Source organism: Lithobates pipiens, unplaced genomic scaffold (genome assembly GCF_037356315.1).
Source record: "Lithobates pipiens isolate NorthernLeopardFrog02 unplaced genomic scaffold, aLitPip1_a1.2 Scaffold_3, whole genome shotgun sequence".
NCBI lineage: Eukaryota > Metazoa > Chordata > Amphibia > Anura > Ranidae > Lithobates > Lithobates pipiens.
Genome location: NW_027507790.1, coordinates 153,883,560 through 153,899,583, shown reverse-complemented (window position 1 = coordinate 153,899,583; position 16,024 = coordinate 153,883,560). Strand labels below are relative to the sequence as shown.

At 44.0% G+C, this 16,024-nt stretch overlaps 1 protein-coding gene across 2 annotated transcripts in view; it reads left to right on the top strand.

Annotated features, from left to right (window-relative positions):
• Positions 1–12,401, top strand: part of ADGRV1 (adhesion G protein-coupled receptor V1) — a 710,193-nt gene extending 697,792 nt beyond the window's left edge. For both annotated transcript variants that reach the window (XM_077462401.1, XM_077462400.1), the window contains one exon: positions 12,004–12,401. In XM_077462401.1, coding sequence (XP_077318527.1) covers positions 12,004–12,122 — 119 coding nt within the window. In that variant the 3' untranslated portion in view covers positions 12,123–12,401. The remainder of the gene's footprint in view (positions 1–12,003) is intronic.
• Positions 12,402–16,024: the final 3,623 nt, after the last annotated feature.

Genomic DNA, 16,024 nt, shown 5'->3' with positions numbered 1-16,024 from the left:
GAGCTTTCTTTTGGTGGTATTTGATCACCCCTGCGGTTTTTATTTTTTGCGCTATAAACAAAAATAGAGCGACAATTTTGAAAAAAATACGCATTATTTTTTACTTTTTGGTATAATAAATATCCCCCAAAAATATATAATAAAAACATTTTTTCACTCAGTTTAGGCCGATACGTATTCTTCTACATATTTTTGGTAAAAAAAACGCAATAAGCGATTATTGATTGGTTTGTGCAAAAGTTATAGCGTTTACAAAATAGGGATAGTTTTATAGCATTTTTATTAATAATTTTTTTTCTATTTTTTTTTTACTAGTAATGGCGGCGATCAGCAATTTTTATTGTGACTGTGACATTGTGGGGGACCCATCAGACATTTTTGACACATTTTTGGGACCATTGTCATTTATACACTAATCACTGCTATATAAATGCAGTGATTCCTGTGTAAATGACACTGGCAGTGAAAGGGTTAACCAGTGGGTGGCAGTGTAGGGGTTAAGTGTTCCTAGGGGTGTGTTACTAACTGTGGGGGGGTTGGGCTTTCATTTAGTGAACACTGATCTCTGCTCCAATCACATGGAGCAGAGATCAGCGTCACTAGTTGCTAGGCAGAATGGAGAAATGCTGTTTACACGGCATTTCCTCCATTCAGCCGTCCCGTGAGACGATCGCGGGTATGCCCGCGGCGATCGAGTCCGCGGGTCCCGCGACCAGACTCACGGGGGTCCCGACCAGTGCGGGAGCGCGGCGGCGGCGGCGCGCTCCTGATGGCAGGGCGGCATTGAAGATTGGACATACATGTACGCCAATATGCCTGCCCGTGCCATTCTGTCGACGTACATCGTCGCGCGCTGGTCGGGAAGTGGTTAATGACCAGGCCATTTTTTGCCATATGTCACTGTGTTGATTTAACTGACAATTGAGCGGTAATGGGACTCTACCCAATCAAAATGTATGTCCTTTTTTTCCCCACAAATAGAGCTTTCTTTTAGTAGTATTTAATCACCTTTTATTTTTTGCACTATAAACAAAAAAATACTTTTTGTTATATTAAATATCCCCCCCACCCCCCCCCAAAAAAAATAAAAAAATGTTCCTCAGTTTAGGCTGATATGTATTCTTCTACATATTTTTGGTAAAAAAAAATCACAATAAGCGTATATTGATTGGTGTGTGCAAAATTCATAGCGTCTACAAAAAAGGGGATGTATTTATGGCATTTATATTATTAATTATTTTTTTACTAGTAATGGCTGTGATCAGACATTCTTAGTGGGACTGCGACATTGCGGCAGACAGATTAGACATTTTTGACACTTTTTTGGGACCATTGACATTATTAAAGTGATCAGAGCTAAAAATAGCCACTGATCACTGTATGACATTGGCAGGGAAGGGTTTAAGTGTCCCCTAGAGAGGTGCTTTATAACTGTGGGGGGGTGGAATGACTGGGAGTAGAGAGAAATCACTGTTCCTGATCACTAGGAACAGACGATCTCTCTCTCCTCCCCTGTCAGAACAGGGATTTGTTTGTTTACATTGACAGATTCCCGTTTTGGCTCTCTGTGGAGCGATTGCAAGGTGGCCAGCAGACATTGCAGCCGCCAGCCACAAGCATCAGCTCTGGCAACACACCGTGGGCGTGCGTGCCTGCTATAACCTTTAAAGGGAACGACGTACATCTATACTGCGGCAGCTTGTCGCCAAGTGGTTAAACCAGATTTTAGGGTCAATTTAGGGTTGATTTACTAACGACAAATAGACTGTTGCAGTTAGACTCTGCATTTACCGTATATACTCGAGTATAGGCCGACCCGAATATAAGCCGAGGCCCCCAATTTACCCCCAAAAAAACTGGCAAACTTATTGACTCGTGTATAAGCCGAGGGTGAGATATGCCTGTCCATCCCTGTGTGTGTGTCCGTCCCTGTGTGTCCGTCCATCCCTGTGTGTGTGTGTGTCCATCCATCCATCCATCCCTGTGTGTGTGTGTCCATCCATCCATCCATCCCTGTGTGTGTCCATCCATCCATCCATCCCTGTGTGTGTGTGTCTCCATCCATCCATCCCTGTGTGTGTGTGTCTCCATCCATCCATCCATCCCTGTGTGTGTGTGTCTCCATCCATCCATCCATCCCTGTGTGTGTGTGTCTCCATCCATCCATCCCTGTGTGTGTGTGTCCATGTGTGTGTGTCCGTGTGTGTGTGTGTGTGTGTGTGTGTGTGTGTGTGTGTGTGTGTGTGTGTGTCCAGCCTACCTGTGTCCCGAGCCTCCGTCCCGTGCCTTGCCTCCTTGCCTCCGTCCCGTGCCGTGCCTTGCCTCCTTGCCTCCGTCCCGTGTCGTGTCGTGCCTTGCCTCCGTCCCGTCCCGTGCCGTGCCTTGCCTTGCCTCCGTCCCGTGCCTTGCCAGGATCGCCTCGGCGGCCATTCTAAAATTCAAAAGCCCCGCCTCCGCCTCCGCCTGTGATAGGCGGAACACTGAATTTCCCAGCAGCCTGTGTTCCGCCTATCACCGATATCGTCTCATCCTCGTACTACGGACGAGGATGAGACGATGTCCGTGATAGGCGGAACACAGGCTGCTGGGAAATTCAGTGTTCCGCCTATCACAGGCGGAGGCGGAGAAGGAGGCGCGGCTTTCAAATTGTAGTATGTCCGCCGTCTGTCTGCTCGATACGCTGATCGAGCAGTCAGACGGCGATGACTCGAGTATAAGCCGAGGGGGGCACTTTCAGCCTCAAAAAAGAGGCTGAAAATCTCGGCTTATACTCGAGTATATACGGTACTTAGTAAATAAGCAGAAGCTCTGCTGACTTCCATCATCCAATCATATGCAAGCAAAAATGCTGTTTTTTGTTTTTTTCTTGCACGTGATTGGGTATTCTTTGCAAAGTGAAGCCTTACCTCATTTTCTAAGCTCTGGAGCAACTGCACTTCAGTCTATTTTCCTTTAGTACCTCAACCCCTTTAAGTCTGTTTGCTTTAAAGAGAGCTTTTGACTCATATTTTGTATAATCACTTTATTCATTTATGGTCAAAGCCCTATGGCCGATACGGATATGAACAAATAGACTTTACCATAAGATTAACAACATGAAATGGACCTGAAGTGTGCCCTGGTCTGATGGTCGGTATACCAAAATAAGGGGGCATACCCTAGATTAGAAATTAATATTTGTGAAGAGAAATGAATTTGAGAAATGCCCTGAAAAGGGGATGGGAGGGTGGGTGCCGCGCACCGGAAACTGACAAAGACCACAGGCGAGCGGGCTGGTTAAATACCCTCCGGGCTCCTCCCATAAATTCAGGCCATCACACTGGCCTTCCTACTTATGGTCAAAGCCCTATGGCCGATACGGATATGAACAAATAGACTTTACCATAAGATTAACAACATGAAATGGACCTGAAGTGTGCCCTGGTCTGATGGTCGGTATACCAAAATAAGGGGGCAAAAACATTCAGGTAGGGGTGTAGTTTTATTAGTTTTAGCTTAATTAGTTGAGCAAGTTTGGTGAATGCTTGTGCCATTTCCATCCGAGGATTGGGGATGTACCGGGCGAGGTAGGCAGGGTTCCAACTGCTTAGTCTCTCAATGACGTGACTTGGGACCCATGCCAACATGCTGCCAAGGGTGCTCAAATACTAAAGAGTGACCACGGTATGGACCGGGGTCGAGGTGTAGGCTGCGTAGAAGAACCCCATGTGTTTGGGAAACTGGCAGGTACACAAGTGTTAGCACGAAAAGGCAATAGGGAACTAGAGTTTACTGTAGTTTACTGTAGTTTACTGTAGTGACTGTGAGAAATTCGTGTTACCGCATGTGCTTTGCGAAGACTGCAGGAGTTGTGCTTGAACATGTGTTTGGATGCGTGCTTGCAACGATTGCAAGATGTTATGCCAAGATGCGTGCTTGCAACGATTGCAAGATGTTATGCTAGGATGCGTGCTTGCAACGATTGCAAGATGTTATGCCAAGATATGTGCTTGCAACGATTGCAAGATGTTATGCTAGGATGCGTGCCTGCAACGATTGCAAGAAGTTATGCCAGGATGCGTGCCTGCAATGATTGCAAGGAGTTATGCCAGGATGCGTGCCTGCAACGATTGCAAGGAGTTATGGTAAGATACATGGGTAGCCAGGTCGGAAAAGACAGAAGTGCATCCAGTCCTAACCATAAATCAAACAAATAAAATACCGCACAACCCGACACACCCAATTCTACACCCACAGCTGATCCAGAGGAAGGCAAAAAACCCCAGCAGAGCATAGCCCAATTTGCTACAACAGGGAAAAAATTCCTTCCTGATCCCTCGAGAGGCAATCGGATTTTCCCTGGATCAACTTTACCTATAAATATAAGTACCCCGTTATAACGCACATTTAGGAAAGTATCCAGGCTTTTCCTAAAGCAATCTATTGAGCCAGCCAGAACTGCCTGCTAGCAATGATTGCAATAAGTTTGTGCCTGGACATCTGCTTGCAATGATTGCAAGAGGTCTTATGCTCAAATGCGTGCTTGCAATGACTGCAAGAGGTCTATGCCCGAATGTGTGCTCGCAACGATTGCAAGAAGTCTATGTTTTGGATGCGTGCCTGCAACGATTGCAAGAAGTCTACACTTGGATGCGTGTTTGCAATGATTGCAAGAAGTCTATGCTTGCATGCGAACTTGCAACGATTGCAAGAAGTTTATGCTTAATGCGTGCTTGCAACGATTTGCAAGAAGTCTATGCTTGGATTCGTGCTTGCAACGATTGCAAGAAGTCAACGCTTGTATGCGTACTTGCAACGACTGTAAGACGTCCATGCTTGAATGCGTGCTTGCAACGATTGCAAGAAGTCTATGTTTGGATGCGTGCTTGCAATGATTGCAAGAAGTCTAGGCTTGGATGCGTGCTTGCAATGACTGCAAGAAGTCTACGCTTGGATGCGTGTTCGCAACAATTGCAAGAAGTGTACGTTTGTATGCGTACTTGTACCAACTGCAAGATGTCCATGCTTGACTGCGTGCTTGCAACGATTGCAAGAAGTCTATGCTTGGAAGCGTGCTTGCAACGATTGCAAGAAGTCTACGCTTGGATGCGTGTTTGCAATGATTGCAAGAAGTCTACGCTTGTGTGCGTACTTGTAACGACTGCCGTGACTGTGACTGATGATGAACCGGACTCTGGAGCATGCACTGAAATGAGGCTAAAGCACTGGGGCACACCGTAACGAATCGATGCATGTATGCAACTGGATTCGAAACGGAGCGCGGTACGTGGCGGTGAAATTATTTTGATTGCCATGACAGAGGCACGAATCGATCATGCCGCTGTTGCGACTATCCGTTAATCGTGCATGCTCTGAAGCATGTACTGAAATGTGGCTGACATACCTGGGGCGCGCCGAGACGAATTAGTGCACGATGCGACTGGATTCGTATTGGAGCGTGATACCTGACAGTGAAAATGATTTCCCATGACAGAGTCATGGATCAGAGAACCGAAACCTGCAACCAATAATGAATCCTGACTCTGGAGCATGTACTGAAATGAGGCCGTAACCAACTGGGGCACATCGAAACGAATCGGTGCATCACGGATGCGACTAGATTCGAATCGGAGCGTGGTAAGTGACAATGAAATGAGTGACAAAAGTTTGCCATGACAGAGGCCCGAACCGGTCGTGCCGCGATTGCGACTGACAACGAACGGGACTCTGGAGCATGTACTGAAATGAGGCTGAAGAATACCTGGGGCACGCCGAGACGAATTGGTGCATGGTAGATGCGACTGGATTCGTATCGGAACGTGATACGTGACAGTGAAATGATTTCCCATGACAGAGGCACGAATCGGTGCGCCGCAACCTGCGACTGACAACGAACGGGACTCTGGAGCATGTACTGAAATGAGGCCGAAAAATACCTGGGGCACGCCGAGACGAATTGGTGCATCGTAGATGCGACTGGATTCGTATCGGAACGTGATACATGACAGTGAAATGATTTCCCATGACAGAGGCACGAATCGGTGCGCCGCAACCTGCGACTGACAACGAACGGGACTCTGGAGCATGTACTGAAATGAGGCAGAAAAATTCCTGGGGCACACCGGGACGAATTGGTGCACGGGGATGCGACCGGATTCGAACTGAACATACTACGTGACAATGAAATGCTTCCCATGATAGAGCTACGAATCGGAGAGGACGCAACCTGCGACCGTCAACGAACGGGCTCTAGAGCATGTACCGAAATGAGGCCAACGCAACTGGGACGCGTCGATCGAACCTGTGCGTTTTGAGAAAAGCGTCTGGTTTCGATTCGAACGTAATAGGTGAGGTGAAATGACTCCCATGACAGAGACCCGGGTCGATTTAGCAACGAGCGGGCTCTGGAGCATGTACCGAAATGAGGCCGAGGCAACTAGGGGCACACCGGAACGAATCGGCACATTTAGCGGATGCGACTGGATTCGAATCGGAGTGCAGTGCGTGACAGAAATGAGTGAAATGATGAAATGACCTACGTGAGCCAGCTATGGCAGAGGTACGAGTCGTTGTGCCGTGAGACACGACTGGCAACGATTTTGACTGTGGAACACGGTAACGAGACTACATAACAAGTTACTAAAACAGTGCAGTTTTTCCTACAAGCAATATCTACCGAAATGACGCCCGTGAAATGAAGGGCGCTGCGAAAATAGTGCGTTTTGAGTGATAACAACCCGGTATCATAACGAACGATTCGATATTTCAGGTTTTAACGACACTCAAAAATAGTACAGGAAGGTCAATCGAGACCCTTACCTGCGGCAGTCGAGCCGGCGACGTTGTACAAAAACGAACGGGAAACGAAAACCACGAGATTTCTAGTAGAGAGACGTTTATCCGAATGGCAACGAAACACGAGCAGTCGGCCTAGTGACGTAGTGCCGCACACCGGAAACCGACAAAGACCACAGGCGAGCGGGCTGGTTAAATACCCTCCGGGCTCCTCCCATAAATTCAGGCCACCACACTGGCCTTCCTACTTATCTCACAATTCTACACCTGTTCATAAATATTAATGCCATATAAAATATTTTTTTTCCCTCTCTGTATTCTGAGAACAATCTTTAATGTATGGTCATAGGTCAGGTCATCCATAAGGTATTGACACATTATAGAATAAGCTAAGCTCTTCAATTCAGATCTCAACAGGTGTGTTACACCAGACTTACAACATAGAAGGAACAGATACAACACGCGACCCTTAGTGCCCGTTCACACAGGGGCGACGTGACTTGCAGCGCGTCTCACAGACGCGACCTGCACACGACTTCAGCGGCGACTTGCAAAATGACTTCTGTATAGAAGTCAATGCAAGTCGCCTGAAGTCGCCCCGAAAATACTACAGGAACCTTTTTCTAAGTCGGAGCGACTTGAGTCGCTCCTATTAGAACGGTTCCGTAGTACAGAACGGAGCGCGACTTGTCAGGCGGCTAAGTCGCCTGACAAGTCGCGGTAATGTGAACGGGCACTAAAAGGTTGCATAATCATTTTATTTGCATGACTAATATAATAATAATCCCTTTCTGGCCTGGTACAGCCTATAATCAAATACAAGTTCAAGTAGCATGGCTTCATCTACTTATCCTGAGAGCCACTTAAGGATTAGGAAATAAATGTCTGACTCGTTTGTGCCTCCGTCAGAAAATGACAGCAGTTTGGAATTACATTAGTAAACCTTTTCCTTCGAATTTTGTTGCTGTGTGTACAATTATAACGAAGGAAGAGTCTGTGTGAGTCTGCTGAGTAAGATTTTATCAGATATGATTTTCTGAACACAAAATGTCCTTAAAAGATTCAGATGTTGTAGATGTTTCCTTTATTAGAAAGCTGCATTTGTAATTCAGACCAGACCTTACTTTGGCAGATCCACTAAAGCAGAAAAACGACCAAAACGAACATAGAGGCCTAAAGTATATTTATACCTTACTCAAATGAAACTGTCCAATTTGGGGTTTAATTTGCTTTTCAAGCATATAACTTGCTAACAATCTGGCTAAGATATATGGAAAGAAAAAAGATATTTGCTAAGGCAAGCAAATGTAGTAAAGTGCATAAACCGATCACTTATTATATATGAAATCTAAAACACATTATCTGGCTCCTGTGTAAAATAGTGTTGTCCTCATCAGTTTAAAGGCCCGTACACACGATCTGACTTTTTGACAACAAACATGCAAATCAGCTGTTTTGAGGCAACATCCGACCTTATGTACGCTCCATCGGACAAACTTTTTCGGTTTTCATCAGACTTTTGTTGGCTGTGTGAATGGACAAACTTTTTGACAACAAAAAGCCTCATACACACTATCAACTTTTCTTCTGATTTTTGTCTTTCAAAACCATGTAGTGCAAGGGCCTGCCTGATTGCATACAAATTGAAAACCCTAAGGTCTGACCTCATATTATATTGTTTTTGGTAAATCTGATGGAAAAAGTCAGCAGAAAACCTGATAGTGTGTATAGGGCTTCGCATCGCATCGCATCGCATAGTAGTCCATTATGTGTCACTTACCTGACACAGGAGCCAGCGAAGTCACCGCTGTCCCCTGTAGTCCGCCGTATCATTCTTCTCGGTGGGTCTCGCTGCTCCGCTGCTGTCATTCGGCGAAGCCGCGATGACATCACTCCCGCGCATGCGCACAGGAGACGCCACTCACAGCACATCGCCGTTGACATCGGTGCGCTCAGTGCGCCTGCGCGTCGCTGTCTACGGCGCATGCACCGTAGTCAGCAGTGCCTGTCTTTCACCAAATATCTCCTAAACCGTGTAGGTTTAGGAGATATTTCTTGGACCTACAGGAAAGCCTTAATCTAGGCTTACCTGTAGGTCAAAGTGTGTTGTAAGGGTTTACAACCACTTTAAAGTGGAAGTAAACCCTCCTATCGCTTTCAGCCAAGGAAGCTGCCATCTTGGCCTTTGTTTGAACTGTAATGATGCTGCACATGTGATCAGTTATGACATCAGCCATTGGATGATTTGACAGTTTGGTTGAGAGGACAACCAATGTTGCAGTTAGCATTTCCGGCATGTCAGGAATGTAACTGTTTTTTTAAACTATTAAATCGATGGGTTTACTTCCGCTTTAAGTCTGATGAAGCAAAGTCCGATCGTGTGTACACAAAACCATCAGACTTTTGTACAAAGTACAAACACGCATGCTCAGAACCAATGCAAAAGATCAGACAACAATACAGAAGTTGACCAAAGGGTGGCGCCGGAGTAATTGAACGTCCTCTTTTGAAGTGTTGTCAGTACGTTGAAACGTCACTACGTTCGTGTTTGTTGCCTAAAAAGCACGATCGTGTGTATGCAATACAAATTTACGGCCAACGCCCTTTGTACAAAAGTCCACAGGAAAGTTTGTACAAAGTCCGATCTTGTATATGAGGCTTAAGACCAAAAGGGCAGTATGTGATTGGCAGTAATTCAATGTGTAGTCTATGCGCAACATTTATTTTCTTTTTCTTTTTTGTCTACCCAGTGCAGGGCTGTGATAAAATGTTGGAAAACAATACTGTAACTCAAAGGGTCACACAGGTCAAAACTGTTGTTTGAGTTATGGGCAGAAACTGTGCAAAATCGATTGCTGGCTTTTTGTTTGTGCAAATATCAACATAGAGATCTGTCCGCTGTCCCTGGCTCTGATCTCTTTGCATAAAGAGGGCTGCATGCAGAGATTTAGCAGCCAGGAAAACTAAAATACATAAAATGCTGATTGGTTACATTTAAACCCTAACCATGAACTTCTGTTTCTTTTGCTCCCTTATGGCCTGTTAAATATACCAAGTGTTTATATCTGTTGGATAAGGGCAAAAACATACAGTACCTGTTGATCATGCCAAAAATCCAGTGATGTCTTGTGTCTTGTGATCTCTGCAATGTCATCCAGGAATGTTATAAGAAAGTGTATTGGTACAAAAAAACACCACCGTCTGTTATGGAGATAAGGTGGTAGAGTTGTTCTGTAGACGGACACACTTTCTGGCACTAAAGGGAAAGTTCTGCCTTACAGTAGATACAGTAAAGTGAGTGGGTGGTGAAAATACAGAAAGGAAGCCTGAAAAAAGTAAAGTAATAGCGTTAAATTCAGTTTCTGCCTTATCCACTATCAAAGTCTCTTTTCCAAAGGTATGAATATTAGATGTTATATTTAAAGTGAACCTGCGCCCAAACTATAAACACAAAGTATTTTCATATTTTGAACAAGCACTTCAAAGCAAACCCACATTCACCTCTGTAGCACTAGACATTGTGGAGAAATTTGTCTTCAACAGCACTGAAATTTTAGCTCTTTACCTATATTTTCCATCACAGCAGAATCTTAGCAGGCCATCAGCTCTCAACTATAAAGCCACAGCAGGTGTTTTTAAGCTATTATAAACTGACTGAATCCAGACTTTACGGGGAAGATCATACTGTTAGGGCTACTAGATGTTATTGGTAAAGCTTCATTGAACAAGCTGAATTTAGAAGCTGATTGATGACTGTGAACAGTTGCACCAAATTCTCTGGGCTTCAGTTTTAGTAACTCTCCCTCTCAGGCTGGGTTTACACTGCTGTGCGGAGCTGCTCGTAGCAGGGGTCTGGTGCATCCCTGTTCACTGTTTCAGGTCCGATTTCAGTCCGAATTTTTGGCTGAATTCAGACTTGTAACAAACCAGAAGATGCACAAGACCCCTGTCCATTAGCTCCACAGCCACCCCCAAGCTGTGTGACCTGGCTCCATTGAGAGACAGTCACAGTCTCCTGACATGCGAATTGGATGTGGGGAAACCTGCATATTATTGCATAATATTGTGCACCCAGTCTTAGAGTCTTTGTTGTGATTTTTGATATTTAATTACTTCATAGTACAAGCAGCTAGAGAGAATCAGAATGATTTGTTGCAAAGCGCCTTTACTGCTTGTTGACATACACTATATTACCAAAAGTATTGCGGCGCCTGCCTTTAAACGCACATAAATTTTAATGGCATTCCAGTCTTAGTCTGTAGGATTCAATATTGATTTGGCCCACCCTTTGCAGGTATAACATATTCAACTCTTCTGGGAGAGCTGTCCAGAAGGTTTAGGAGTGTGTCTATGGGAATGTTTGACCATTCTTCCAAAAGCACATTTGTGAGGTCAGGCAGAGATGTTGGAGAGAAGGCCTGGCTCACAGTCTCAACTCAAATTCATCCCAAAGGTGTTCTATCGGGTTGAGGTCAGGACTTTGTGCAGGTCGGTAAAGTTCCTCCACCCCAAACTCACTTATTCATTTCTTTATGGACCTTGCTTTGTGCACTGATCCAAATCATTTGGTGGAGGGAAGATTATGGTGTGGGGTTGTTTTTCAGGGGTTGGGCTTTGCCCCTTAGTTCCAGTGAAGGGAACTCTTAAGGCATCAGCATACCAATACATTTTTGGATGATTTCATACTCCTAACTTTATGGGAACAGTTTGGGGCTGGCCCCTTCCTGTTCCAACATGACTTTGCACCAGTGCACAAAGCAAGGTCCATAAAGACATTGATGAGGGAGTTTGAGGTACAGGGACTTGACTGGCCTGCACCTGACCTCAACCTAATAGAACAGCTTTGTGATTAATTAAAGCGGAGACTACAAACCAGGATTTCTCGTCAACATCAGTGCCTGACCTCACAAATGCGCTTCTGGAAAGATGGTAATACATTCCCATAGACACACTCCTAAACCTTGTGGACAGCCTTCAAAGAAGAGTTGAAGATGTTATAGCTGCAAAGGGTGGGCCAACTCAATATTGAACCTTACGAACTAAGACTGGGATGCTATTAAAGTTCATGTGTGTGTGTAAAGGCAGGCATCCCAATACGTTTGGTAATATAGCCTAGAAACATTTAACTATATGTTTTTATTTGGTGAAAATATCTGTGTAGAATTTTTATTTAATAATATATGCTTTTTAGAATAACTCGAGCACTAATGTTTGATATATTGTTCTCAGGGTCAGGTATGAACATCAGCGACACAGAGTCCTGCCATGGGAGTCAAGATGGAAGTGGTGTGGCTAATTCACAGATTGTGGAACTCCGGAGAATTCCCATAGCTGACACTCATCTATAGTTCCTTTTTAATACGCATTTTTTATATTTGTTATTTGTATTGCACTAGACTGTTCCATGGTGTAAACTAGCAGCCAGATAACAGCTGTAGTTATAATAAGTTATGTCCTAAAGGGAAACCTTTTGTAATTGAATAAAGTATTTCAATGTCTTTTTAAGTAAAGAAGCTGGTCTTGAAAATAAGCTCAACAGGCAAAATAATAAGAAATGTAGACAATTAGCATTTTATTAACCAATTTATTGTAGCAACATAATAAAATAATTTTGTTTATTTATCATATGACTGATTGTATTTATTTGAGGTAAATGTATAACGCTAAAATAGATTTACTTTTTTGATACATTTGGCAGTGTAAGGTGCATCAACCCATTTATTAGTTTTGTGTAATAATTTGTCAGTATGTGGTATATGGTCAGAGTGATCATCCCACTTCTTATATAGGCTGTTGGTTCGATTGCCACAGTTTTAGGAATTAGGTTGTGTGATTACCAGAAAAATAGCAGGCAAAGGTGACAAAACAGTATGACGCCATATAAGAGAAAATCCTACCAACCGTCAATCAGGGATTGATGGAGGATGTTGTAGCAAAGCTGTGTCAATTACACTTAGCTTTGCATCTTGGCAATGTATTCTGCTACACTGAAGTGCTACATACAGGGACTTCAGGGGCTTATCTTTTTTATTTTATTTTTTTTTTTTTAAAGATAAGTTTTTATTAGGTTTTCAAATAGTACAAAATCACATGGTGTACATTGTGTTACATTTAACAGCCATCGTAACATACGGAATAACATTGAAGATTTGCAGCTGAATGAACAGTGTGCATAGATCTGTGGAGGCAACCACATGTCGTTGCCTTATGAGATCTCCTCAGGGGAGTAAAGCTGGAGAGCGCACCTCGTCCTTGGCGGGTTTCCCCTCTCCTCCCAGACACCCCTTACAGGATCAATTCTGTGTCCGGTGGGAGAGCAGTCCCCTCCAAGAAGTGGCTTGGGATCCCAACCATTTTGAGAAACATCATTTTTTAAAACCATAATACGGTAGTAACAGAAGAACAACAACCAAACAATTCAACGCTCTAATAATGGAGCAGAGAGCATCTAACTAGCACTGTTGATATAGTAACCAAGTACATCAGGGTAAAGGAGGTCAGTTTCCCAGTGGAAGCGTATTAGTGTGTGAAATCCATTTGGACCAGGGACTCCATTTTTGGATAACGTGGTCTTTCTTGGAACTGCTGCGTGCAATTGTCAGTTCATATATGTGATGTAGCTGTGTGGTGCTTATCACCTCTGAAAGGGTCGGTGGAGTAGGATTCCTCCACCTTCTAGTTATTCCCAGCCTAGCTGCCAGCAGGATGTGTGAAATAGAGTGTCTCATCTTCGTCGGATATTGGTCCAAGGTCAGGGATAGTAGAGCTAGGTCAGGTCGTGGGGTAATTATAATTTGGGATATAGCTGAGATTAACTGGAAAGTTGATTCCCAGAAGGATGTCAATTTGGGGCAGCTCCAGAATACGTAGAGCATATCCCCTTTGTTCCCACACTGCCTCCAACAAGTCGCGGAATGCTGATCAGAAAACTTTGACACCCTATCTGGAGTTAGGTACCACCTTTGGGTTAACTTAACGGTCAATTCCCACAGTGTGGTGCATCTAGTGTTCTGGTAGGTGGCCTTGATAGCTGTGGCCCATTGTTCAGGTGTGTACGTGAGGTTAAGGTCTCTTTCCCACTTGAGTATAGGGGCAGATTTCTCAAGTATGTGTTTTTGTTGGAGCAGGTTATAGAAGAGAGAGATGCCCTTGTGTTTGCACGTCGGGTTTGTAAGAAAAAACCATGCAGGGTGGGGGATTTTACAGGTCCAGTTAGGGGAGGCATGGAGGTAATGTTTGGTCCTTAGGTATAGGTAGAGGTCCGAGTCTGGTAGTCTGTATTCTTGTTGTAGGGCAGGGAAGGGCTTTATTTGTCCCGCCATGAATAGATCGTCAACATGTGATATACCCTTAGTCTGCCAAGCTACATAGGAAACCACGTCAATTTTCTTTTGGAGAACGAGTAGCGGTGTTTTAAGGGTGGCCCTGTTGGTGTATTTGTTGGTAAGGTGTAAGAATCTTTTCCAAGTCCGGAGGGTGGCTAACATCGTGGGGGGGAGTTTCTGATTCTTGGAAATAGAATAATTGGAGGAGAGTAGCCAGACAAGGAGATGTTTATTGAAGCAATTGACATCACAATACAATATAAAAGAGAAAAGAAATATTCATGGGCTTAAGCCCAAAATGCACAAAATAACATATTGTTCTGTCATAAAAACCGCTACAGAGTACCTTACATTTTGGTAACATAAAGCAGCAAGGAGAAAAAAAAAACCCAAATTAAACCAAGGCCTCTGTAAGTGCGGGGTCCGAAAAAAATTACCAATGACCCCCATTGACCAGTGCACCTAAATACATTCGACTGTTGGGGGTGAATTTTAAGTGTCTGTAGAGATAAAAGGAAAAGAAGGGGGCGAGAGATTAAGAAGAGAAGTGGTGGGGGGGGGGGGGGGTGAGAAAAAGGGGGAACCGTGACCTGAGAGATGCGCAGCCCTCCACAGATTGGAGGTGGTTTAGAGCATGATTAGCAAAAACCTGCAGGGGCTTATCTTTAAGTTTCTATTGATTGCTGGCCTGAAAGGCTCTCTAGCAGGCGTGCCTAGCTCAAATAAAACAGTGGGGCAAACTGAGTGAAATAATTCTGCATTAGGACATGTCTTGTCTTTGTAGGGTCACCAAAAAATCATTTCAGATAAAGATAATAGCACTTCGGCAATTAATACTATTGTATTTACTGCAACCAGAATTTATCGTTTGAGAAAAGGGCCAAAAAACATGTTATGTGCTATTTAGTTGCAAATTAAAACAGATGGGGCTTGTTTAATTTTAATCGTTAACTGGTTGAGGGCAGCAAAGAAGGACTGAGATGGCTGTATTCACACTAGAAACTGCATGTGAATCATACAGGATAGCCCTGCGTGTTCCTATATAATTCACATGCAGTTCTGTGCAGTGTAATTTAATTTTGAATGGGCTAAAATTGCACCGAACCAAAAATAGTGCATGCACTACTTTTGGAAACGCACTGCAACTGGATCACATGGTACATTTCTACCATGCAATCTTATGTGGGCAAACACACTGCATTTGCAATCTGCGTTTGAAGTTTAATTTCCTTTGAACTGACACCCACTTCAGATCACAAGGGCAGTGCGATTTTAATGCAGTGCGTGAAACTGCCGCTCAATGCGAGTTTCTGCACAGTATTCTAGTGTGAACGGCCCCTAAAAGTTGCTTTACAGTGTATCTACAGTAAATCCAAAGTTTTCTTTTCATTTTTGGATAGAGTGCTAAGGGGTTACAACTTTTATTCCTGTGTTCCTGCTGGGGAGAGCCACCCTCTCTCTATTTGTCCCAGTGACCATTGCCACTGGAACATCAATGATTAAAAAAATACATACAACATACAAGTTGTCACCAGAGCATAAATAATAGACAATTGTCTAAGCCCTTGTACACACGGTCGGAGAATCTGTCGGAATGAGTCTTATCGGACCGTGTCGTCAGATAATCCGACTGTGTGTGGTATGCATCGGACTGATTCCGTCCGAATCTCTGTCCGACCCAATTTTCCAACATGTTGGAAATATTTCCCGACCGATCATGTGTAGAGAATTTTGATCGGACCAAGTGCCACGCATGCTCAGATCAAATTCCTACATCAAAGCTATTGGCTACTAGCCTGAATCTAGTCCCATCGTTACGAAATTACGTCATCACGTTCTGAAAGATCGGATTTTTCGACAACTTAGTCCGACCGTGTGTATGCAACAATTTCGGACACAATCCGTCAGACTAAATCTGACGGACA